The sequence below is a fragment of the Kryptolebias marmoratus genome, linkage group LG14, assembly GCF_001649575.2.
Source record: "Kryptolebias marmoratus isolate JLee-2015 linkage group LG14, ASM164957v2, whole genome shotgun sequence".
Lineage (NCBI taxonomy): Eukaryota > Metazoa > Chordata > Actinopteri > Cyprinodontiformes > Rivulidae > Kryptolebias > Kryptolebias marmoratus.
Window position 1 is genome coordinate 20816364 of NC_051443.1, and position 26203 is coordinate 20842566.

General features: G+C 39.2%; 2 protein-coding genes across 5 annotated transcripts; one reads left to right on the top strand and one right to left on the bottom strand.

Moving 5' to 3' along the window:
* The first annotated feature begins 998 nt into the window (after positions 1-998).
* LOC108232693 (anthrax toxin receptor 2) lies at positions 999-19138 on the top strand. 3 transcript variants are annotated; one of them, XM_017410645.3, is made up of 18 exons: positions 999-1280; positions 2479-2550; positions 3056-3127; positions 3260-3341; positions 3588-3692; positions 4513-4581; positions 5492-5572; positions 5677-5737; positions 7690-7785; positions 8647-8713; positions 10057-10135; positions 10341-10436; positions 11271-11321; positions 11723-11818; positions 11990-12163; positions 12288-12368; positions 13004-13051; positions 18899-19138. In XM_017410645.3, the coding sequence occupies exons 1-17, from the start codon at positions 1153-1155 to the stop codon at positions 13040-13042; spliced, it is 1449 nt and encodes a 482-aa protein (XP_017266134.1). In that variant the 5' UTR covers positions 999-1152; the 3' UTR covers positions 13043-13051; positions 18899-19138. The 3 variants fall into 3 exon arrangements, with proteins under 3 accessions (XP_017266134.1, XP_037835349.1, XP_017266133.1); XM_037979421.1 differs by lacking the exon at positions 13004-13051; XM_017410644.3 differs by lacking the exon at positions 18899-19138 and having other exon boundaries at positions 13004-13131.
* On the bottom strand, positions 13170-25784 carry LOC108232692 (ras-GEF domain-containing family member 1B-B). Of its 2 annotated transcripts, none has more exons than XM_017410642.3 (14): positions 25572-25784; positions 19568-20089; positions 19331-19453; positions 18927-19064; positions 18614-18829; positions 17784-17858; positions 16171-16263; positions 15915-16017; positions 15399-15478; positions 15199-15294; positions 15016-15111; positions 14658-14781; positions 14498-14570; positions 13170-14407 (listed from the first exon to the last, which is right to left on the bottom strand). In XM_017410642.3, exons 2-14 carry the CDS (start codon positions 20081-20083, stop codon positions 14374-14376), a joined length of 1767 nt encoding a protein of 588 aa, XP_017266131.1. In that variant the 5' UTR covers positions 20084-20089; positions 25572-25784; the 3' UTR covers positions 13170-14373. The 2 variants fall into 2 exon arrangements, with proteins under 2 accessions (XP_017266131.1, XP_017266130.1); XM_017410641.3 differs by having other exon boundaries at positions 13174-14407; positions 17772-17858.
* Positions 25785-26203: the final 419 nt, after the last annotated feature.

Sequence of the window (26203 nt, forward strand, 5' to 3'; positions counted from 1 at the left end):
ATCTATAACAGGGAGGGAATTCATTTTGCTGACACAGAGGCTTTGGTATGTAATTATACAAGTTGTTTACTGTCATATAGCCTTAGCTTATCCAGATGATTTGTTGAACTGGAACCAAGTCAGGATTCCAAACTGGATCCCTGCAGACAGCAAAATTAAATGTGTAATTACTGTACTGTGTCACAAAGGGAGTTAGAGGAATGAAATCAAGATCTCTGCCTAATCGAAAGTGACACTGAGCAGATTTGTAAAAGAACATTTCATTTTTTGTAATCTGATAATCAACATTACAGCACTGTGCAAAAATCTATGAACATGTTTCTTTAAAATATATATTTTCTTTGCTTCAAAGAAGCCAAACCTTCTTGATATTTGTTATAAGTTGTCCTGAGCAACAGCTTTGCAGACTTTCTGAAGATTTTTCAGAGTTGTTTTTGAACACTCGCTGCTTTTTCACTCAGAACCATCCTGTCCATATACCTTAACATTTTCACAGTAGTTTATCCTTTGTTAAGTAACTTAGTTCAATACATCCAGTCTAAACAGGCAAACAATTCAAATGAAAAAATATGTTCTACATCTACATGTAGCTAAGAGTTTGGCTTAAATGACAGGACTTAAAGGAGTGAAAAAGCAGAAAATAAAAAAACCTGGTGAACATATTGTTGTTCACAAGATTTAAAGCTTAAAAGAAATTCTGGAGCATTACAAACATAACAACAACAAAACCATCATAAGACTTAAAGCTCACTTTGGTGGACTAATATAATAATAGGAATAATTTTAAATATAAGAAGTCTTGCTTAAACCTGCTTATTTCAATGTCACTAAGACACAAAGACTGTCTTTTTTTATTCTTCCTTTGGGCAGTCATGGTTGTTTATTTTGTAAGATCCTGGCAGGAAGAAGAAGGCAGGAAATCCTTTAGTGTTCTCATTGTGGGTGATTTGACAGTCAGTGGTGTGTGTGTGTGTGTGCAGCCCTGCCCCATACAGCATCGCCCTGTCAGCTGCTCCTTTCTCACTGAGAACAGCAGAGGTTCAACATGTGAGCAGAAGGGTTGAAGCGGAGGAGATGAACAAGGATAACTGCTGCGGATGAGTTCATGATGGAAACATAAATAACTCTCTGCGGATATGTAACGCATGGATTATGGGTCGGATCTGGGTATGTTGCTGCCAAATCCTGCTACTTGCTCGGGTTTGCGGGAGTTCTGCTCTGCATGAAGAGGAAGACGCGTCCTGCGATGGAGCCTTTGATATTTATTTTGTTTTGGACAGGTGAGTTCTGAAATTAGCTTTCAGTAATGCAGTCTTTACCTCAAACCTCTCCTTGTATGGCAGTGTTTGGTTCCCCGTGTTCCTCTCCTGATCCACTGCTGGATTGAGAGTTTATTTTTAATCCTCTCTGGCTGGGAGTAAAGTCCCTTTTTATCTCCCAGTATTTTCCCCTCAGCATTTAGTGTTATTATTCAAAACAAAACCTTTAATAGGCTTTATAAAAACATCAGAGTTTGCTAATTTCTGCTTCCTGTTTCTGCCCAGCAAACACTGGCTTTACTTTGTGTCATTTACTTTGATAACATTTACAGAAAACTAAAGCTATGTCAGGAGACACGGAGGGCAGAAAGTACACTCCTTAAATTCTAGGGGTTTATGGATCAAGATATAAATCAAATTTGACCTCAAGTGTACAAAAACACTCAAGAGATTCCACCATGTTCTTGTTTAGCCTAACACAGCATGTCAGCACAAACAACTTGTACCAGCTGTCAACAGGGGGGTGTAAGTATGATGATTTGGGCTTGTTGTGCAGCCACAGAACGCCCTGCTGTTAGCAAAGGATTCTCGAGTCAAACGTGAAGCCATCTGTCTGTCGGCTAACACTTGGACCAAACTGGATCATGCTACAGGACAATGATCCTGAACACAGCAGCTGATCGACAGCAGAATGGCTGTTTGAAATGCTGTGGTGGGGCATTTAGAGAGCTGTGCAGAAACAAATACCCACAAACCTCAATGAACTGATGTGCTGTTGTAAAGAAGAGTGGGCCAGATTTCAGCCCCAACCATGTGAAGGACTGATACAGCCCAACAGAAAAAAACACTTCTGAGAGTTATTGCTGCTATGGAGCTAACGGGGTTCTACAAGCTGATGAGCCATGAGCTTCACACATTTCCATGTTGGCTTTGTTGTTGTTGTTTAATAAATAAAGACATGGTGGAATCTGTTGTATGTCCTGTTTACTTGAGTTTAGATAATAGTAGTTTTATAAACTAAAAGACTGGATCATTTTATATGATTTAGTTCTCCCTCTTACAATTCCTCTACAATTGACAACTTTCCTTCTTCCATGGTTGTAAGTGTAATAGGTTGATTTATGAATCTCACTCTGCTTGGCTACACCCAGTGTTGCAGATTATGTTGGATCATCTAACATTTTAGTCTATATTCCTCAGACCATGTGTGTTTTTGCAGATCGGGCAGCGTGTGGGGACACTGGAATGAGATCTATGGGTTTGTGGAGCAGCTCACTAGCAGGTTTGTCGGGTAAGTGAAGTGACACAGTAAATTATCCGTCTTTTTATTGCAACCATATTGCCCTTCCCACAGCCTTGCTCTTACAATGGAAAAGACTCTGCTCAAGATTTATTTTACATTCATGAGTTTTACATGCACCAACCAAAGGAAACGGAGCCAATTTACACAGCAGCAAGCATTTTAATTACAGTCCAACAAAGTAATAGTGGGTAAAAAAGTAGGACAAGGGCTATTTCAGGCTGCACCCATCACAAGGCCAACAGCTGCTCCCAAACCCCTCTGGTCTGAAGGGTGTGTTGATTTCTTTAAATTTTAGTAGTGGAGTGCTAAATATAAAGACTAAACATGCAGCCAGAAGCTGAAGGTGTTTCTCACCACAAGGAGCAGTCCTTTTTTCACAATGAAGCAAAGCAGAATCAGCAGAATCAACAGTTAAAAGCAGAACTGGCTCAGATGATCTTAATATTTGTATTGAGATGTTTCTTTTTCTGTTTGCTTTTAATGTGTGTTTCAGACCCAGGATGAGGGTCTCCTACATCGTCTTTTCAGCCCAAGCAGCTGTGATACTTCCTCTAACTGGAGACAGGTGTGCATTGACCTTTATCTTCTTACCTCATATTGTTTTAGCTCGTTTTCTTCCCCCCTCTCTGACAAACATGATGTGCACTTTTTGAAAGATTTGTTTTAAACTTTGTCGCATTGTGATCCGGCTGCTCAGGTCTAAAATAGACGAGGGTCTAAACAAGCTGAGACAACTCACTCCATCTGGGGAAACCTACATGCACAATGGTTTGAAAGCGGTAAGATTATTCAGCCATTCCAGTAATAGTCTGCCATGAACCGAATTGCTTACACAGCTGGTTACACTATTTGTGATTTATTGAAATTTTTCAAGTAAAATTGTTACCAAAAGATAAATCTTTCCTAAAATACAGTGTCTCATATGTTTTGGCCTTTTTTTTCAAAATCTCTTGTAATTTTCTTAGAAATATGTCACTAAAAACAGCGAATAACTAATAGTTTATGTAAAATTTCCTTTTTATCAGGTGTCAGAACAAATGAAGACACAAACGTCCCCATCATCCAGCCTTATTATAGTGTTGACTGATGGGAAGCTGGACATTTACCCCTATGAGCTCAGCGTACAGGAGGTAACACACACAAACACACGTGCTGCTCCAAATAAATCTAACAGTAACCAAAGTGGATGTGGAGGGGGGTTGAAAGTTATCACGCCAATGTTTTGTATTTATGAACAGAAGAGGTGGAAAGCACAGGGGGAAAGAATATTTCTACAACTGAGTAAACACTAAGATGGCCAATTAAACTTTATCAAACATAAAAATGAGCTAAAATGTGGTGTGTAATTGTAGGAAAGAGTCATCTTCAACACATGGTGTGCCAGAAATTTGCTTTAAACTTTGTCATTAACTGTTGTAGTTAACCCTATCTGTCTGTTAACAAAATATATCATGAGTCACAGAACAGATTTTAATAAAACTCTCAAAAAGTAATCACTGGATGTACATCTACAACTCTTTAACATTTGCAGTCAACCCAGTTAAAAATGGCAGCCACAGTTATTCAACCTTGGCAAACATAAAACTGGTTATAACTCAGTCAGTTTTAGAGTGAAAAATTTTGATTAAGCAATGGCAGGTTTTTCATTTATTAATATACTGCAGTCTGTTTTACAGATGTCAACTCTGATATTTTGATTTCTTTCAGAAACACATCCCTAAAGTTTCTAAATTACTGAATCACGTCCTCAAAGTTCCACATCCAGGGCTCCCCTTGTTTATATGCAGCTTTTCTTCTGCTGCATGAACTGAAGCTGTAACTGAAATTGCTCTGTATTTGATGTAAATGTGCTGCAAGCGTAAAACGGATTTGATTCCCTTGAATTACATAGGTTTAGTGTATTATTGGTCTGTAGGAGCAGAATTTCACTCACTGTGTTGTGATTCCCAGGCTGACAAAGTCCGAACATTTGGAGCCAGAGTATTCTGTGTCGGAGTAATGGACTTCGACCCCATGCAGGTAGGAGTGTTTGAACGCTGATGTTTTATTTGCCTTTCTGTGTGTCTGTGTTTTTTAGCCTCTAAGAGCTTAAACCAACTGTTTTTTCTGGCCCAGATTGGATAAAAACACCTTGACCTTGTTGCCTACTCTGTTTGAGTTCAGCCTAAAACTGACAAATGCTGAAAACTTGTGGTTCACTTTGCGTTTGTTTTGCGTAAAAACAGCAAATATGTCCCAGTATGTTTTCAGTCATTATTTCATCAAATCTGTGCACAATAAGGATGAACACATATCATATCAAGTGAGAGAAATGTCAGCGGAATACAGGCACATAAAACATAAAAAAACCCATGAAACTCTGCATCGATTGAGAACAATTTATCTGCTGTGACTTGTGGGTTTTCCCACAGGCAGCAACATCTCATTACTCCAAATGAGATTTACAATGCAAAGGGAGAAAAAAACTAAATACATTTGAGAAATATAATACAGCTGTATCTCATTTTAATGGGTTTGTTTGGTTTGTGTTGCAGCAGCTGTAAAAACTAATCTTTAATCTGTGTGAAAACCATTAATAAAATAAGTAAGTCTAAAATGCCTACTGTACCTTTTACCTCCTAAAATCTTCAGTGGCAAGTGATCCTCTGTGCAGTTACTCTGCTCAGTGGGCTAAAGAGGAAGTAATCACATCACTCTAATTGTATAATGCCAGACAAACTTCCTGCTCTGCCATCGTTAAAGCGGGAGATGAAAGCGTCCTCTGAAGCATTCATCTCCTGGAAACAGGCTCGCCCTCCCTTTATGCTGCTGGAGCAATGGGCTGAAAACCACCCTCAGAGGCAGCAACTCACAGATCTTCACACACACACACACACATATACATTTCTAATATTATTTTTAATTCAGGCTGTTTTAATTTTGGTTGCAGCTGGCAGACATCGCAGACGGCACAGGGCAGGTGTTCCCAGTCATGTCTGGCTTTCACGCCCTCAAAGATATTGTTAACAAGGTGAGGTCATCGTGTGGGTAAAACATTAATGCGTGCGAGTGATTTCATTGTTTATCAAACTGATAACCTCAGCTGCGTCCTGCATCTGTTCCTCTGCATCACAGATCCTCCAACAGTCATGCAGTGAAGTGTTCACAATAGAGCCGTCCAGTGTCTGTGTGAACGGTAAGGGCATACCATTCTGCTGAAAATAGCCACCGCCATCAAAGGTAACAATACACATGAGTGGCAGGACTTGAGGTTTCCCAGCAGAGCATTACCTAAGTATCAAACTTCAGTGCATCCATTTTTATACCACTACAGCCTGTGAACATCCCACAAGAACGGCAGTTCTGGAAAATCTTTTAACCCGACCTTCATGTCCTTGGTCTGCGTGAAAATCATTAAAGTCCTCACACCAATTCATCAAGTCCAAGACAGAAAGTTCAGTTGCTGCCTGATATATTTCACTAAATGCTATTGTCAGAAGTTTTTTTTTTCTCTCTTTACCTTTTTGTTATAAAAAACTGTAGCCAATCATTGTAAATCTAATAAAGATGAGGTCAGTCTGTTCTGTACAGCTATGAAACCATAAATCACTACTGTACAGCCAATAATGCTCTCCTGAGAAGGAATCCTAATAACCTAGCTAATATAGTCCTGGTCAGTTTGTTGGCACTTCTTAAATATGAGCAAATGGTAAGTTAATAAAATACAATGAACCAATTTTATATAGTTGACACATTTTAACAAAATGTCTCAAGTTTTTGAACAAAAACAAAAAGAGACTTTCATACAGTGAAAGATACAAACAAAGAAATCTACTGGACATGGTCATGGAGATGCTTTGAATTATTTAACCACAACACAAAACCCTGAAGTGATTAATATCATAAGCTGGCAGTAAGTGGTTTCAACACAACAGACACAGTGAGAAGCTTCTCATTCCTTTAATAAGTTAAGTTAAAATAAAAAGAGTTGACCTCACAGCAGTCTTTAACAGTGAAAATAAGAGCCTTTCTGCAGATACACATACATGTACATTCAGCAACATTATACGTCTAAAAGAATTAGTTGGCTGCCTGCATATACCAAGTGATCTGTTTTTTTCATCAAGAGCTGTTTTGTTTGTTTGTTTGTGTTGTCAGTACCTCAGTAACAATGCTGAATTTATCAGGCATAAAATGTGAAAGAGTGCTTAGGAAACTGTTTCATTCATTTATGAGTCTCCACATACAGTAGGTCAGACTTTAACTTTATATAAAAAAAATGTGTGTCAAAGAAGATGTTAAAAGCACCAGTCCAACTTTTTTTCATCAATAAAATACAAAGTATGTTTATAAAAAAGATTAAAGCAACTCTGAATGGAAATAAAAGCTATTATGTTACATAAACGTATAATGATATAATGATATAATGATTCTATGGTAAATTAGCACAAAGAAAATTAAGAACAGTCCCACAAAATAGTAGAGTTTGTAACTTCTTTGGGTAGGAGGGACTTGATGATGAAAAGAAAGCTAATAAGAGAAGTCTGTAACTGAGTGGAGAATGGAGCAGGAAAAAAAAGAGCACTACAAGGAACTATATAAAAGCACAGGAAAAAAGAGGACTAATGTTTACAAAAGTTTTCATAGATAAGACTTAGGCTCTCTGTGTTCCGTAGACAGAGGAAACCAAACTGCAGCTCTGTGGGGGATGCGGTACAGAGAGTTGTTTATGTACAACTAAATGACGGCCAGAGGGAGGAGAAACACCCCATGGTGTGCTGTTAAACACGGTGGAGGTTCTGTCATGCTGTGGAGCTGCTGTGTGCTTCGGGTATTGGGGAACTTAAATGTATCTAAGGAATTATAAACTATAAGACAGAAAGAACAATAATGCTGAATGCCAGTTGGCTAAATACATTTAATTGTCATGACAGTCATTCAGCTCTCAGCATTCACACTGCATTTCAGCAGAAAACGCAATTTCTCATGTTTTATCTAAGATTATAGATTCAAAGCCTTATTTATTTACTGTAAGTAGCTGTAATTTAATAAATAAATCTGTCATAACTGTAATATAGGTATACCTTTGCTGTTTTCTGGATTTAAGTACATAGTGGTGTTTTTTGTCTGATTTTTTTTTTTTTTCAGAGTCTTTTAACGTGGTATTGAGGGGCACTGGTTTTAGCGGCTCCAAGAGGATAGTCAACATCCTCTGTGTCCTTTCTGTCAATCAAGTAATTTACAGTAAGTGAAACTCTCCCTGTTACACGGCTTTAATGCTACTTTATGGCTACTGTTCATTTCACACTGACGCTGCAGCATTCATGCGGCTCTGTAACGTTCTCTGGGATTAAATTATCTATGAAGTGAAATCTGATACCATGTAGCTGCAGTGGAAAGTTGGAGTCATGATGAGATTTAGACATAAACAGGGGCGGCCTTTTACTGGCCTCAGCCAGAGAACAGAGGACATCATTATGAGACTGAACAGAGGGAGGGAGGAGATGCTTTCTGCCATTAGTCTGTTAACAGATCAATGGCAGGAACTGTGCTGCGGTTGGTGTCACAGAGAGGACACGGACAGTAAACACATGATTCGTGTTAGGCAGTTGTTCAGTTTCAGGGGGAGGTTGTTACTCCTGGCTTTGATCTTTTCAATACTTTGTAAAAAGAACCACTAAAAACACAGAATCAGAATGAATTGCTGCATTTAATCTAGAAATGTCTTTATTAATTGTGCTATGTTGTTTAATTGCTACAAGAAGCCACAGAAAATAATCACTACATATGCATGTACAACTGATTGCCTTTTGGAATCAACCCAGCTCAAGATGGCCTCCACGGCCTATCAATATTATCAAACAAAAAAGTGTCCATAAGTCAGTCATTTCTGCAGATAATGAGCTCAAACTTGGTGAGGTAGCAGCTGAGAGTCATCCCCAACACATGCTTACAGCATTACCATGTCACCTGAAATATTTGTTTAAATATTTGGTATGTACAGCAGTGGATGGTAAGTATGTATTCAAGGAAAGTTATGTCTGTCATAAATTATAGGTTTATTTAGACTTTTGATTGCTGTTTTTTTCTTCTGTTTGTTGTCAGACGAGAAGCCAACAGTCGGTAGAGACGGCTATCTGCTGTGTCCCGCTCCTCGTCTGCAGGTCGGACAGTAAGTTTGTTCAAAAACACCTCTGTGGGAAGTGGCAAATGAGCTGTGAGTCAAATACCTGAGCAGCATGTCACTGATTATTTGAGTAGTGGAAACAAAAATCCTTTAGTTTATCAAGTAGAGTATACAGTGTACTCATTGTAAAGTAAGATAATGATACGGAATTAAAGTTACCTGTTGAAACTTTTCCTGGGTTTTTTGGTTGGTTTTTTTTGCAGAAACCAAAAATTACAAATATGTTGGTCTTATATCATCATATTTATCTGACAACATCAGCTTGACAGAGGATTTTCTAACAGAAGTGCTTCGTTTAAGAGCACAGTGGTTTCACAGCTGGTTCCTACTGTCAGGAATCCTTCATAAATCTGATGGAAAAAAGTTTAATTCTTGTCATATTGTACAGTGAATGCTTATGTTTTAGATGCTCATGCCATTTAAAGTAGCTGTATATAATAATGCCTCTTCTTTTAAAAGAAGAAAGCTGGTTTAGAGTGATAACCAGAGAGAAACAAGCAGAATGTTTACAGTAAAACTGTCTGAAGGTGTTGGGTGAACTGAGGTGAGCCTGGTCTGGATATCTCTGTGGCATTTACAGACCTGATCCAGTTCAAACAGAACTCTGTTTGGATCTGTCCTCTCGTCACCTCACACTCTGTTATCTCTCCTACTCTGAAACAGCCTGCCCCCCCCCCCCCCCCNCGCTGCTGGGACAATCTCAGTTTCAGGGCTTTTGCTTTTATTTCTCAGTCATCATTGATGCTTTCTTTCCCAGAAACAAAAAAGAAATAACAAAATCGAAATTCTTCAGTGTTATATAAACAATTCTTGAATCAGTTTCAGTGACAATAACACAAAATATTGACTGAAATTAAAATGTTTAGGTAGATGCTAAGCTTACTACATTTTCACTTTTTTGAACACAGTATATTCTAAATGGCAGAACATTTCTTATTTTAATCACACAAGGTAAAAACATTTTTAAAAACAGAGAACTGTTTCATAAACAAAAAAAAAAATCTAACTGAAATGGTGACTGAAATCGGATTCACTTGCTCCTATTTAGCTTGTTTAACCTTTTTCAAAGACTAAACAAAGATTGAATAATGAACAAGATTCTCGTTTTTTTTACCTGTTGAATATTTTGCACCTTGATGAATTTAATCAGCCCTTATTTATAATAAAGTGTGCTCTTATGTCTTCTTTCCAGGGTCCTGCTGGTGTATTATATCACACTGAACATTATGAACACGGACAATCTTTGGCAAAAATTGATTTTCTTCTGATGTTGTTTTTTTTAGTTTTATTATTTTTTTTAAATTATTTTCTATGTTTGATGACTGTAGATCACTTGAAGTGCTGGTTAGCCTGAACAATGGGAAATCTTACATCTCTGGTCCCATAACTATACATGCCACTACATGTGTGAGTATTAGTTCAAACTCTTTAGTTCCAAACAAAACTCTAGTTTGTTTGTGTGAAAAAAGGGGATTTAAAATGATGTGCATTCATGGCGTCAGAAAATAGAGTTTTGCTGCTTTTTTATTTTTGTATAAATCTTTTTTAAAAGAAGATACCTTTATTTATGTACATACTGTATGAATGCCACCGTGGGTGTTGTTTGTTGCAGTCAGATGGGACCTGGGTGCTGTGGCTGCTGTTGGCTCTGCTGCTCTTACTGGCTCTGGCTTTCCTCTGGTGGTTCTGGCCCCTCTGCTGCACTGTGGTAAGCCTGGGCTTAAAATATTTGCATACATACTTGTTTTTTAGTTCCTCTGTTTTTCGAACAAAAACCCATAAAGTGACAGCCAAGAACTTTGGAGGTTAGCTTTTGTGGATAGGTTATGAACAAACACTACATTTGGACGACCTCAGTTTGGAGAAATAGAGTCAAATTTTGACCGAATTGATGAGCTAATGGTTGGGCCGAACAGGTTCAAGACCAAAACGGACCAAAGGTTTGAAACAGCAGCAGTCATTAGCCATTAGCTTGACATTCTGGTTAAACTCTATTCTCCAAACAGAGGCTGTCTACAACAGGTAGGACGTTAGTTGTTCATACACTCTCCACAGAACCTCACTTCAAAAGATCTAAACTTTTGCTTCAACCTTAGCAATGCTACTTATCACTTCTTTTACAATTTATATGGAAATCCTGTTCAATCTTATCCTCAGCAATGCTCTTGAGCAATAATCTGAATCTGGTGCAATAACATCTGTGTAACAGTTTGTTGCTGATTTTAACTAGCTGTGTACTTTTAGAATGAGTTTTTGTGTGTATGTGTGTATCTATATATATATATGCACACACAGTATGAATATGCACATGTTAGTTTAGTGTTTTGAGCTTATAGAGTTCTTTTATGTATGTTTATTTTATCTTTATACACTTTGAGGTTGTGACAGAAGTAACTTTATTGTGTCAAACCATGACAATGTACTTCCTCTTAGCAGCCACCAGGGTTGAAAAAGCATTTAAAAAGTAATACTTACATCAAGTCATTTGAGGCTACAAATTCTTTTTTTATCATTATTCTGTAAATATGTTTGTTTCACGCAGGTCATCAGAGACCCACCCCCTTCTCGCCCACCTCCTCCACCTCCCGTCGTTGTGAGTAGAACTTGGATCGTTCCAGAATGTGTGTTTTTTTTTTTTTTTTTGAAGGTCAGAGTCTTCATCTCGCTGCCATTTTGGCAGAGATGATTGAGAGAAAATCTAAATCTGGGTGGATGCAGAAGGAGCGTCGGTGGAGCTTGGGAGGGAGGCAGAAGATGTTTTGGCAGATTTTTTTATATTTGCGGAGCTTGAGTGAGAAAACAGCATTCTTTACATTTCAGTGTTACATGTTAGAGATTATATGTTCCAGCCTGAGAAATGTGTCACCTTCACAAGTCAGAATGTGAAATCTTGGCCTAAAATTTGAGTTTGAAATGTTTCATCACTTTTATCATGAATTTTATATTCTAAAATTAGAGGCACACACTGGTATTGACTGTATTATTCTTTTTAAGGAGCCAGAGGAGGATCTTTTGCCCAAACATAAGTGGCCGACAGTGGATGCCTCATACTACGGAGGGAGGGGTGCTGGAGGAATCAAACGCATGGAGGTAAACTAAAAAAAAAAAGTTCTCAATATTTTATTGACTGAGGGGCCAAAACTTCCTTAGATTGTATTTCTTGTCTGTTTTGGACGTCACCTTATCTTGAAATATTTTCTGCTTTGAAATATTTGTCTTAATCGGTCATGTTGACACAGTAAGTTTTCCCACTTCCTGTAGGTGCGATGGGGGCAGAAGGGCTCCACGGAGGAGGGATCGCGGCTGGAAAAGGCCAAAAACGCTGTGGTCACTTTGCCCGAGGAGGTAGAGGAGCCCATCATTCCTCGACCCCCACCAAGACCTCCTCCAGTCTACAACCCCTCTTCCCAGTCCAAATGGTACACTCCCATCAAGGTGAGACAGCGACCTTATTTATTATTAATGTCACTTCGTAGATTCAGGAGCTTATCATAGATCATCCACGGGATCTAACACTGCTGTTGCATGACTTGAATCGAACTTTGTTTTTAAACCTCAGGGCCGTATTGATGCACTGCTGGCATTACTGAGGAGACAATACGACAGAGTGGCGATCATGAGGCCGACACCTCAGGACAAGGCAAGAAACACCTCCAATGTTTCACTACAACTCATAAATATGGATAAACAAAAACGCTGCTGCTTGCAGTTAAGAATGTTATGTTACCTGCATGTGTACTGACAGTAAAAAAAATGTGTTTATGATTGTTGGTCACCAGTCATTTTGATTGGGAATTGAATTAACCGTGTTGTTTACAGTGATTTGAGAACAGCTGATCTTCCTGCTCCAATTATCTGCCCGTCAGATAAATAACAGCTTGCTGCGTCATCTTGTTTGTTATAAATAACAGTCTCCGCCCGCACAGTTTGACATCGAACACAACCCACACAGATTGAAAGCTCTGAAAAGTTCAGGGATTGATTTATTATTATTATTTGAGTAGTGTATGAATTAAGGGGAAAAAAGGCTGATTTTGGCTAAACTTAGTATTTAATATGATGTTTTTTTGTCAGTGGTTTTAATGCTGTGGCTGATCAGTGAAGGTTCACAGCCTGACACAGTGTCTCATCTACGATAAATTAAAGAACACCTCCGATTTGCTTATTTTGTTATGGCATGTCACATCAAAATATATTGACAGCCAATTTCATTCAACAAAGTTGATTCTTATTTTTTTTTTAATTTTTTGCAATTTCTTCTTCTGCCCGTTTTAGGGTCGCTGCATCAACTTCACCAGAGTTCATTCGCGCTGATGTGAAATCGTAAGGATCACTCTTTTCCAGACTTTCTGAAAAGAATGTTCAAATTTTTTTTTTTTAAATAAACATCTTAGAAATCGGTATCATCACAGCCACTTCTTTTAAAAAGCAAACAATGAAACACATTCTGTCATTCTGTTTATTTAAAAGAAAACTGTTTTTAATACAAGTACCCCCCTGCTAACACAAAAGAGGCACAAAAATATTCCAAATACACAACAATGAAAAGACACATTAAAGGAGTGCCTTTAAAGCATAAAAACACAGCGATACTTTCACTCGAAGCTGGATATTAAAACATCACTCTCACATGATCGCAACCTTAAAAAAATAGGGGTACACACACAAATATACATCAGTTTGTGCTTCATTCTTTCCACAAATACTTTTTTGTTTTGTAATACATGAACTGGTATAAAAGCTTCCATCGCAGAGCCAGCCAACCAGCAACAAGCTCATTGTGAAACTCATATTGATTAAAAATCAAGCACATTATAAGCTTTTGATACAAAATGCAGCTTAATGCCATAAACACGGAAGGACTCGTACAAATTAGAGTCACAGAATCCTATAATCCACAAAAACACACAGAAGTGCATTTTTTTATTGTTGTTGAGTTTGCATGATGTTGATGCCACTTTCACAATTTTGCACCACGAATATTCAAAGTGCAGACATGACAAGTTGTTTAAATGCTGATAAATGCTGAGCACAAACAGTGGATGTGTTCCTGCGCTGACTTTCATGATGTGTTTCAAATAAAAAACAGTGACTAAAGGTAAAGCCACAGCACTCTATAGCTCATAATTTACACCACAAATCAATGTAAATGAACTCATCTTTTCAGGTTTTATAAGGTTCTGTGGTTTTCAGATCCATCATGTGAGCAGCGATGATGATTGCGTCTATATTTGTCTCATTCTGAAACAAAACTGACAGATCCAGGATATGAGCTCCTCAGCCGTCGCCATGGTGGCCATCCACTGGTGTTACAAAGATAAATCCATTTGTTCTTTGATATCCTGCAAGTTCCTTCAGACAGAGCAAAGCTTATTAAAAAGAATCCAGGTTTTTCTTGAGTATCGCTGGGTTAAACTGGTTTCAGTCCAAGCTGAAGAAGGGTCACAATGTCTCATGTTTCTGATTTATGAATCATTCTTGCTCCTTGCAAGCTTAAAGGCTCGACGGAAGGCTTATCTGTGAGGATGTCCAAGCTGTGTCCATTGTTCACAGGGCACGTTTTAGGTCCAGGATGTAAACTTTGAGCACGGAGACAGGAATGAATAAAACACCTTGTTTATTAACAATATGTAAAGATTTTCCTCTTAAGAACGATTCTCTCGATGGAGAAGGGAGGATCTGAAAAACATAAATTAGGTAATTATCATAACTGCACTGACAAAATTAGTTAATCAGTTTAATGATTTACTAACTCGTGTCTGCACCTACCTGAGAGACCTCCGGCTGTCTTTCTCCATGTTGTTCTCGGGTCCTTCGCTCTCATACGAAGCCAGATGCAGCTCTGCAGAAACAAGACAAATTGAAGTTGTGTTCCTGGTTGGAAACAGAGCTGCAATATTTCTGTAGAAATCTATAAATGGGGACTCACCGTCTTCAGTAAAAACAGGTGTGGTGACAAGATACTGAAGGATGCGGCGGTCTCTGTCGAACGGGCAAATGACCTGACGCCAAACCAGGAACTCGCTGACCTGTTTTGCAAGCTCCCACAGTTTCTGTTTGGGCATCGTGATAAAGACAAATATTTGTAACCAGGTTGCTTTTACAAATTTGAGAAAAACAAAATCAACGCAGGTTTATAATGCAATAAATGAAGAATGTTTCAAGACAACAAGTCCTGTGCTCGCTTGGCAGGAAATAGGCTGTATTTGCTTTAAGTGGCCACAAGGAGGTGTAATTACATCACATGTGAACGTCAGTTTTCAAGCCAAAATACAAGTTGAACCAACCTCAAAGTTAATGTGTCCATTGGGCAGCCTGTTGGCGCAGCCTTCATTCAGGAAGTAGATGTCTTTAATGAGGAGACTGAAGAAAGGAATCACAATCTGCAGAGAAGAGACAACAGCTGATTTACTTTGTAAACTTGGAGGAGTTAAATCTTTGTTTTTGATAAATCTTATGTGCTTCCTCACCTTCTCCTGGCTGCTGTGCGCAGTCTCAGACCTCTGGGTGGCACCACGGAGTGCAGTGCGGTAGTTACTGAAGTTACTGGATGGGTCCATTTGGTGCTGAATAAAAAAGGAAAGAGAAATGTCATCAAACACACACACATCAAGGGTCGGAAGTCCTACACGTGAGCAGGAACTATAATAAAATTCTAAACAATTCTTACCTCCAGGATTTCAAACTTGTCAGTGTTGACTTTGTTCCAGGTTTTCTTCAGTCTGGCGACGGGACTCATGTTCATCCCAGCTGAGAAAAAGAGGAGACATCAGTATAGAAAACATTTCCAGAGACAGACTGAAGACTAAAAGCAGGCCAGAGTGCTCCAGGCCTCCGCTAACTGAGTTTATGCTTCCCTTAAACTGATTAGTGTTAGCCTAAACTCCAGCTGCCACTGCATTTGTTGGCTTTAGTCAGTTTAGTGGCTCCGCTCAAGAAAACCGGGAGAACTACAGTTTGTGTCCTGACTTACAGCAAGCAACAACAAAAAGGCTTACGATATTAATAATGAATCTAGACTAATCCTATAAATATCAATACTATAAAGTAGCATGTAAAATGTCCGGTAGAGCTTACATGTGCTGAAATACATTTCTTTTCCTCGTTGTGTAGAGAAGGTACAATGTTTTCTACTTTTTTTTTTTAAGATCAAGCGGACTTTTTGTGTTTTCTGTCAAATACTCACTGATGATGGCCATGAGGGAGTTAAAGTTGCCGATGTTGAAACACTCCTGAGCCACGTCGATGAAGAACTCTATAATCCGCGCTCTGTGTTTCTTCTTCGCCGGCTTATGTAAGAAAATACAAAAACAATAAATTAGACCATTTTTTTGTCAAGATACAAATGAGTTATTTTTTTAGATTGATATTTTGATTTGACATTTACTTTATGATTTATGTAGTTTTAGAACAATAAGAGCTGTCATTTCAGCACAACATACCATACAGATCTCAGTGGCCACCAGGAAGCTCAGCCTGTTGAACCAGTTGACGTAGGCCTCGAGGTTGCTTGTTTTACGTTTCCGAAAGAAACCCTGGAGCATAAACAAAGGACAACAGACAAAGCTACACGATTAGCAAACATTTTGAAAATAAAGAATCATATTACTGTAATGGATCTTTAAACAAAGAAATGGTTTCCTGTCAGTCAGAGGTGAAAAAAACTCAGCTAATGTTACATGAAAAATTTACACATGGTGAATGTTTTAAGTTCATTTTTTGTGCCTTACATGCAAAGAATTTATTGCTGCTACAATTTTTAGAAGTTCCTCAAACACCTCACACAAACAAATTGATACGGGTGGAAGTAGAGCAGAAAACAAACTTCATAAAGTTCCTAGCCTCACATTGTTGAAGTTTGAAGTCAAGATAACTCACACATTGAGATATAAAGACTTCCTTGCATTTATTAATGAGGCACAATTTATTCAATAAATGTCACCGAAGAGTGGAAAAAAACAGGCTTCTACTCTATAATTTCCCTTCTTAATGGATCCTGACAGCCTTCACACCCACACAACCTCTGGCCTGCATAATGTTTCTTCTTATTTACGTCTGCTTTTGGCTTCTTTGGTTTTCTACAAGACCTGTGGTTTCTATGTGGTGAACCTGTTTTCCAAAGGTCCTCCTACATTAAAAAAAAAAAAAAAAAAGCTCTGTATAAATAAACTTGTCTTGGCCGTGATGATGCAATCCCAGAGATTCATGGCTCCACTAAAAGCTTACACAACACCCTGGCATCCCACTCCACTCCAAACTCCCCCCCCCCTCCTCTCTCTCTCTCTCTACCTCAGGACCCCTTTCTCTGACTCAACCGCTCTTTTACACAAAGTGGGTCTTATATAACGGCAGCAGCACCGGTGAGAGCCTGTTCTCAGCGGCACTGACTGTAAACGGAGCCTTCAGCTGATTTGCAGGATCACTCGTGGTAAAAAGAACCCCTCTGATACACTGAGACATTCGCAGTGAGGCTCTCTTATGGCGTGTTTCTGATATTTTCAAAAGCTGAGATAAAAATAAAGCCAAACAAGTCCCCTTCTATCTACCAGCAGGTTTTTTTTCCCATGTGGTTTTAAACACAAATTCAGTTGAACTGGAGCAAACCACAACTAACTTACAGTCAAAGCAGACGCAGAGAACTCTTCAAATCAAAATAATAACAAAGGACTTAAAAATAACTATGATATGTGGTTTTTCTCTGCAGGCGCTTTGATGTTGATAATTACAAGCAGGTCGTTTCACTTTATTCTGAAGCTGCCTTTATATTGGCGAACAATATGGTGCCCGCTGTAGCTGAATGAGAGTTAAGTAAAGGTTGCGGGAAAACACCCATTGTCTCATGTGGAGACAAGAAACTTCTAATCATTTCAGACTCTGTAATCTGCTGTAAGAACAAAGCAGACAAGAATACAAAACAATACAATAAAACCCAAGATGTTAAAAAAATGTGTTTTATGTCAAATGTTAAAGCTTAACACGATTGTTTTAGGTGTTTCTAAAGTGGTCCAAAACGAACCTAAAATCTTGAAATGTTTCCACTCACACTCATTTGTACCTTATGGTTCTCCAGAGGATCCTTCATGGCGAATGACTGGATGAACTCCTCAGGGCCGATGAAGCTCAGTCTGTCCTGGAGCCGGAAAACAGGAAACAAGATTTGAGCTAACAGCAAGAGGGTTTACCAATTCAGACAAACAGAAAAACAGTCCAAAAGTGAAAACTTTTTTCAATTTTATTCAACTTTAAGCATCACCACTGTAAAAACAATAAATAAATAAAAAGCCCAGGCTTTATCTAAAAAAAAAAAAAAAAAACAGTACAGGAATATTTACTTCCTGGTAGGGGTATAACAGTATGTTTACATCAGAGCTCAGCATGTACGGTATGAGGGGTAGGTACAACAGAACAAAGACACAAATGTCAAATTCTAAGTTGTTTTGTTTGTTTTAGACAAACAATAATCCTCTTAGAAGCAAAGACAGAGAAACAAACCACCCTTGCTCGTCTTGAGGTACAGAAAAGTAGGATTTGCTGACTTGTAAAGTCACTACAAAGTTAAAACATAAAAACGTAACAGTGTGCTGCCTTATTCATCCATACTTAACTGAAAATGGTGTCCTACAGGCCATTTGTGAAATAAAGGTTTTCGATAAACTACACACACACTATGTGGGTGGGCTGTACAGTAGTTTAGAAAACTTACTCTTTACTCTTTCTCTTTCAACCAAAATTGTACATTTACTTTTGGTAAAACTGATATAAAGCAGCAGCTATAGGCCTCATTAAAAACAGTTTCATCACAGATGCAGCAGCAGTTTGACCTACAACTCTTACAACACATCGATCAAATGTTCATATGTAGCGATAGCACATCTGACATCTTACCAGTTCGATGTGTGTTAGCTGCTGGGCAAGGATGAAAGGATCATCACATACACTCAGTATGTCGTTTCGCTGAGCTGAATTCTGTTTGCTTTTCAGCGAAGCGGGGCGCTCCTGTGCCACGGCGTTCAGAGCGGCTACGGCCTCCTCGTACTGGCCCAGGGCAGATAGGCGCTTGATCAGACGCTGAGTCATCTGCTGCATGGCTCGCCAGGAGTACTGAACGCACAAACACAACAGCATAAGAAAACACTGTTGGGTCACTTTCATTTGTGTTTGTTGCTTTAGGTGTTTTAACTGCAGTTCAGACTCTCACCTCATCCCCTCGGGCCACTTGGAGCGTCATGTCTTTAAGGCAGCGCATCATCCTCTCGTCTCTGAAGTCGTAGGGAAACGTCTCTGTCCACTCGGTCAACAGCTGGACCAGTTTGGGTGCAACGTCATGAAAGCGGATCTGCAAACACCAAAAGTTTTTATGTGTAAATATAAAAAAGTGAAAAGTTTCAAAATAAATCATTTGTAGCCGCCTTTCTTCTGATTTTTGTTGTTCTGCTTCAGTGGGCTCTCTTCTGTTTTTATCCAGGGTTTGTAGGTTTGATAGTGGGAGTGAGGTTGTGTGGGAACAAGTGAGAGTGACAGTGTGTGAAAGAATTACACCTGCACATATGCACGCTTGGGTATGTGTGTGTGTGTGTGTGTGTGTGTGTGAAATCCACCCACCTTATCCAGCAGAGCATCTCCGGACCGCTGCTGCTCCACACACAGGTGACAAACCCTCGTCATGAGCTCGTACGGGTGCAGGAAGAGGCGTGAACTCAGCAGGAATGTGAACACATACGACCTCTGAAAAGGAAGGAACAAAACAGCTTTCAGAGAATTAAAAAAAGAACAGAAATCTATTAGCAATTACAAAAAAAGTGTTGCATAACTAAAAAAAAAAAGTTTAGTAGTACTTACATCAGGGTAGTAGTCCACAGTGGGAACCAGGTGCTGGATCAGCGCCTCAAGAGAAGCTGAAACCAAACTGTTGTCATGGTAACACATCTCCCCATAGCTGGCAGTGATTCCGTGTCCGTAAAGTCGAGCTTTCATCGAAGCTCCGCTGTTACGACAAGACTGGTCACTGTTGCAGTTGCTCGTGTGACGGTATGCTCGGCCCGGACAGGAAGTGCTGTGCTGGCGAGGGCTGTGAGGCTGCGGCGAGGAGTACAGGTTCTCTGAAATCGTGCAGCTGCTGCTGTAATGGTGCTCCTTCGCAGTCACAGATGAGACCGAGGAGCTCCGATACGCACTGTGAGGCTGCGGTACGTCGTAGGGGTTTTCCGCCGTGGAGTAGGCACCGTTGTAAACACTCTCCCTTGAAGGTTTCGGGGCCGTGTTGCTGCGGTACGGGCTCTGAGGCTGAGCATGGTTGTTGTTGTTGTATGGAGGGCAGGAGTTGAACTTTCCTGCATACGGAGTTGTAGGAGGCATTATGACCTATAGAGACACGGGGACAAGGACTTTAGGACTGGAAAATTTGGAACAAATTACCATCTACTGAACCATCCATCCATGATTATGGTAAATAGTGAGGTTACAGAATTTAAAAAATCCTCTTTCTGTTCTTGACAAAAGTGACCAGCAACTCAAAAAAGAAAAAAAAAACTTAGAGTTAAAATACTACTATTTAGTTTTAATCCACCAAAGTTAGAAAATATCTTAAAGTGACACATCTCACAAGGGAGGGAAGACATAAACAGTGGTTGACTGTGCCAAGCTGTTTAAAATTACATAATTTGTGTTTTTTTTAAGTGTTGTTGGGAAAGTTTGGGGTGTACCACATGCTGTCAGAGCAGCTTCAGCATGCTTTGGCATTGATTCTGCAGCTCTCACACACTCCATCGGAAGATGAATTCCTGTTCTTACACTCCCTCAGCCGGTCTTTGATGACAACATTTCAGCCCCAAAATCTCCTTTAGGTGTCCCAGTAAGGAGAGATTTGATGATGATTCACATAATGAACCAACAGGTGATGTGCTGTGCTTTGACAAACCAGTCGCAGTTCTCTAGACTGATTTCCAATTTTTGTAAAGTTTTAACCTGCCAAATATGATTTTGGCCAATTTCTTTCAGAGACCTACAAAGGTCAGCATGTAAGATTTATATTTTTAAACTTATTATTGATTTGAAAGTTTAATTGTGTTCATTATAAAATGTTTACATAACAAACAAAATCTACATTTTCTGCAAAACAGCACCAGAAGGGCTTCTCTCTTTGCCACATGAAATTTACAAATCTCCTCCAGGTTATTGGACAGAGAACATTCTTTACATTTGTGATTCCTTGTGTGCAAGGTTCTCAACATCACTGACATTAATTGTAAGGCAACAATAAAAATATCAAGCTTTATGCTTATAATGATAGTTTCTCAACACATTTTTTTTAATCCAGTGTCAGTGCTTACGCTGTCAGAAACGCCACGGATAAGTGACTATCCTTCTGTCAACACAAAGACAAAGTCATGTGTACAAATGCCTTGTGTAGTTTTGCAGATTTCCTGCTAATATAATACTCTGTCAGCCCACCTCATTCCCTGGGAATCTGGTTGATGTTTAAACTGCGATTGTGAAAATGCCTGTGTGAGCAACTCCGTCACACAAAGCTGAGACTTAACAAGTGTCTGTGATAGTAATCACACTTGATCACATAATTTTAGCCTTCCTCTGTTTATTATTTTATACTAGCAACATTTAAAAAGATACGTCCAACTCAAACAAGCCCATTTGTTGGGAAAATGTCTACAAATCAGCTTTATAGGCCCAGATTTTTCCACTGCCCTCACTTTACTTCATCCATTGTCACATTCTTGAAGTTCACTTGTTGGCAGCAGTGCAGCATGTGGGGGGTAAAAAAAACAAGATGGCAGATGGATGATCTCGAGTCAGCAACGATTTTCTGTCTTAACGGTTAAGATAATTGGATCTGAGGTTGGTAAGCTGATCCGAGATCGCCACCAAAGTGTGCTTTGACTCTGGAGCCATCTTTATCCTGCTACTGTTGTCTGTCTGTGCACACACATACAGTGACATATACACAAGCCTATACAGAAAACAGAGCCCCCACAGGAATCCACCAGACTTTTGTTTGTCCATGACGGTGCCAACAGAGGAGTGTCTGCCTCAGCCAACATCTTACAAACACATACGCACACCCTTGTCCACCATGGCGCCGACCCTCATACCATTATAATCCAAACTCACATACGCACATGTCGCACATAAACACAAGACGCACACACTCAAGCGTATACCACAGCTTTTGGCATCTTGCCTGAGTAAGCCAGTCCAACTCTGAACTCTGTGATCTCAGCCTGCTGTTCTCCTGCTAACTCAGTTTAAAGATCACAGCGTCTTTACCTCACTTATTCAAAAAAACACACTCAAAGGTGTTCAAGACGAGATAAAAAACCCACTGAGTAGTTTATTTTTTAGTTTGGCTGCTTTGTCTGTGTTTCTATTTGAAATAAAAGCAAAAGAAAACACATCTCAGACCTCAAAACCAATCAGGATTTTTCCAGACTGACTTCCTGAATAGTTGACCCTTTGGATCGTTGTGGCTTCCATGCTGCTGCAGTACTGAAATTGTACTCGTTCTAAATCATAGGTTGGACTCCCTCTGGATGGATTAAAAATGGCACCAAGAGCATAGCTTCATATTAGACGGACTGTTTACATTCTCTTGCTTGTAAACTTTGAAAATTGCAGCCTTGTGAGGGAGTTTGATGTGGTTATAAAAATACAGTAAAAGGCAAAAATATAAAACAAAACTACTCCTTGCTCACAATACTTTGAACATCTATGTTTTGGATGTTTTTTTTTTCTTTCCTCTCTTTGATGGCTCATCTTTAAGATGGACATTCAGTGTGGTTTTAAAAAGGTAGATCAAGCATTGCTGAGGCCAACAGGCCAGTGGGGGTTCTTCAACAATAGCGGTATTATCTCTCCTGTCATGGCATTAACAAACACACAAAGACCTCCAGGAAGAGATCAGAGCAGATCAGAGCAAATCGGACACACACAGCAGCTTTCACACACTCTGCTCGTAACTGCTGTCATGAAGTGTGATACCCTGGCTCCACAAGAGCCCAGACTGGGATTATTCTTGCGTCAGTCAAACAAGTAAAGCAGACTTTCTGGTTCGTCTGGAAGGTACAAACCATAGCTTAGTTAGTGTGAGGTCAAAAGTCTTAATCCATCCCTTTTAGTTAGAGGTGCAAATATAGAAAGGAATTTGCCTATGTGGTCTATGAAAAGGAAAATATTCAGACTAGTATATTGTATTTAGTAGATGTTATGCATGTGACTCAAGGATCTCAAGGACAACAACAACTCAAATGTTGTGTTGCTTTTGTGCATACGCAGCACATGAAAACTAGCATTCACATATTCTTTCACTAATGTGGTCATACTAAGTTGTGCTTATTCATGGCAAAATGGTTTCCGTTAGGATTTGTGTGCTTGCTAACTAAAAGAAAAACACTGATAATTAACTGCAGCAACTTAAAAAAAGCGCTTGCAAAGACTTGCGCCTTGTGTGACATCTAATCAACTCAAAATTAAAGAGAAAATCACTTTTGTGCTTCCACAGCTGGGAAGTGCTGAAAATCTGGACATGAACAGAACACTCTGTCATTATAATCCAGCGGATCAAAATGCAAAGAACTGTTTTCTAAGTTCTGGAGAAGTTCAGCATGTACCAAAGGTTAACACAGTGTGGACACTTGGAAAAGTGTTCTGAGCTACAGGAACAGCCTGCATCTGATAAGAGGAGCCATAAAACAAATTGTTGGGAGTATCTTCACTCTACTTTGCACCTGATGTACTTTGGCACTAAGAGCTGCTGGAGGTACGGGGGTGTGTGTGCAAGAAACACATTCTGATCTGAATGAAACTCCTCACAGTCATGCCTATTGGTTTCAAAGTGCAGCCTGTGCTCTGATCACGTATGCAAGGATTTCTGATGACGTACAACAAAACATAGTCAAAGGACACTTTACCTGTTATCAGATATAAAGATAGTAAACTGATATCTTTATTCACCATCAACTCAGCTGAAACTTTGGAACCCAGATATTTCAGTTTCAGCTGATAGCTGTGTAACAGTTACTAATGGAAACATAATAAACTCTTTTACTATACATTAACACAATTTACAGAGATCTTAATGGAATTCTGTTGACATACTTTGGTCAAACACCCAAATGTATACAAACAAATACAGTCAAGGTTACAATTTTTTATAATATTTTCTCTTTATAAGTAAAAAAATACTCAACTGAAACCAAACTATGGATTTTAAGTGGAAATAAACTAAAAAAAAACCTTCAAGAAAGCATTTTTTAACGTCTTCTCTTATTATTATCTTAAGTATCTAAATCCCTTTTTATGCAAGCAAATCCTCAAATAGGTTTTCCAACAAAAACCTGGGCAATACACAAGATCAGAGGTCAAAAACCAAACTCAAAAACTTTAGTATAAAACAGGTTTTGCATGTTTTTCCTGTTTTTTTGTCATGCAATGAATGTACCTCTTTAAAATTTAGTTAAAAAAAGAAAACCTGAGCTAGTAACATTCCAGTCTCTGAATCTTAAAGTTCAGATTTTCATTTGACAAATGCAGAATCAAGTCATTTTAAGTAGTGTAAGACTTAAAAAGCAAACAAAATGCTCAAATAAATAGCTGTGTATCTATACCTCTGTGTTTCAGGTCTGTTTTTACTGATCATTGTTTACACAGCCCTTTATACTCTCACAGCCGATCCATCACCAGATTTTGCACATCATCAAGCAAAGTGCCCCACTAAAGTAGGAGTAAAACAGCACAGGGCATAAACAAATACTTGAAGGAGGGTCAGATGAGTCCTGCAACTTCTGTCAAAACACCAGAACTCAAGATGTGCGTACATCCGATCAGCAGACAGACGATGCACTCAGGCGGAAATTATCTTGTATGGTAGTACAGCACAGTCACAGGTAATATCACTAACATCATTTGGGAGGCTAGTGCAGGATTAACCCAGAGCCAGGAAAAATGAACAAGACACATTATCTCCTCCGCTGCAAGGAAATAATAAACCTAAGCTAGTCTGTTGTCTATAAATCTAATAGAGTTCTCAAACCACTGGCTTTCAGCAAAAAATACCTGGAATCTTGTCAGACCAGTTATACTCTCAATTGCCTCTATACCTGAGCCCAGCAATTTATTAGAGTTTTATTTTAAGCAGCCTGAAGCAAATGCTTGGAAAGTGCTGGAAGCTGGCACTGGCTTATAGAGGTGTGTGGAGCAGGGGATAAAGCTCTTTCTTTGCCTCACACACACACACTTTCTCAAAGTCTTTCTTCTTTTCCCTACAGACACACTCACACAAAATCTGTTCTCTCTCTCTCTCTCTCTCTCACACACACACACACACACACACAAGACCACACCGCCTGTTCTACATTACGGGCTTCTTACTGAGTCATAAGAGCGTAAAAAGTAAGGGCTGGCTGTGTGAAGGAGCCATGCTGTGCAGGCAGCGTCCCAGCACAGGTGCTGGTGAGTAATGTTTGCTCCTGTCTGACTGCCAGCCTAATTATAAACTCACATGATGGGTGGCAAACAACAACAACAACAAATCTTTACAGGGAAGGGAGAAATCAGACTCTAGACCTATAGGATGAACTTTGCATTTGTTATTTAAATATCACGAGACTCACAAACGGTGCTAAATATGTTGAATAAGCTAGCAAGCTAGCTGCATTTTTCGGGAATAATGGTAATTTCTGCTCATTTTGTCCTACTCAACATATAAAATTAACAAAACAACGATTCGAGAAACATCATAAAAGTGGTTATCCTCATATAGAATACCAAAATGCATTTATAAATCGGAGTTAAGTAGTTTCAGCAAGAAAATAATACATCGTAAACAACTTACCTCGATTTGTTGTGGAGGTGAAAGTCCGAAAAAATGATTTTAACCGACCGAAACAAGTCTATCGAATCTGGCTGGAATGCTTTTTGTGTTTTGTTTTTTTCTTACTACCAGGAAGAAAACAGACAGATTTATCAGCAGAGTGTCCGTGCAGAAGTGTCGTCCATTGTGCGCGTCTCTTCTCCTGCCTTTCGACTAATTTATTTGAACCAGCAGAAGCTGTATTGACTGAGCCCACAAAGCGGAGCGTATTCAAATGACTTTCATGGAGCCGGGAAAACTGACCAATCAGCGCACAGGGGCGGGAGTCTCCCGGGGAGGCATGGGCCAATCGCGGAGGAGGAGTGAAAAAGTCGAAATCTACAAAGAGTCTGATTGGCTGGCTCGCCCTGGGTTCAGTTATCTCTTTTTTCAGCACTGCCAGAGGAGCCGGTGTTTTTGTTGGAGAGCTGAAGTATGGAAGGTGTAAGGTTTCCCCCCAGGAATGTGTTTGAGTGTGTGGTTGTATGTTGTTCTCAGTGTCTTGAAAGTCAAGAGACTGTGAACGTATCGGCATTTAAGTTGGTTTTATTTTGTGCTTGTCCACTTTATAAGTTAAAGTTGCCCCTTATGCATTAGAAGTTATTTAAAATCAA

What these genes read in the sequence shown, in the direction of transcription:
- LOC108232692 (XM_017410641.3), bottom strand. Translation starts at nt 20,083, where the DNA reads ATGCCTCCTACAACTCCGTATGCAGGAAAGTTCAACTCCTGCCCTCCA. An exon ending in AAGTGGCCCGAGGGGATGAG is followed by an intron (nt 18,830 to 18,926) that starts GTGAGAGTCTGA and finishes TTGTGCGTTCAG; the next exon opens with TACTCCTGGCGAGCCATGCA. An exon ending in GACAGCCGGAGGTCTCTCAG is followed by an intron (nt 14,408 to 14,497) that starts GTAGGTGCAGAC and finishes TATGTTTTTCAG; the next exon opens with ATCCTCCCTTCTCCATCGAG.
- LOC108232693 (XM_017410645.3), top strand. Translation starts at nt 1,153, where the DNA reads ATGGGTCGGATCTGGGTATGTTGCTGCCAAATCCTGCTACTTGCTCGG. An exon ending in CTTCCTCTAACTGGAGACAG is followed by an intron (nt 3,128 to 3,259) that starts GTGTGCATTGAC and finishes CCGGCTGCTCAG; the next exon opens with GTCTAAAATAGACGAGGGTC. An exon ending in TGCACAATGGTTTGAAAGCG is followed by an intron (nt 3,342 to 3,587) that starts GTAAGATTATTC and finishes CCTTTTTATCAG; the next exon opens with GTGTCAGAACAAATGAAGAC.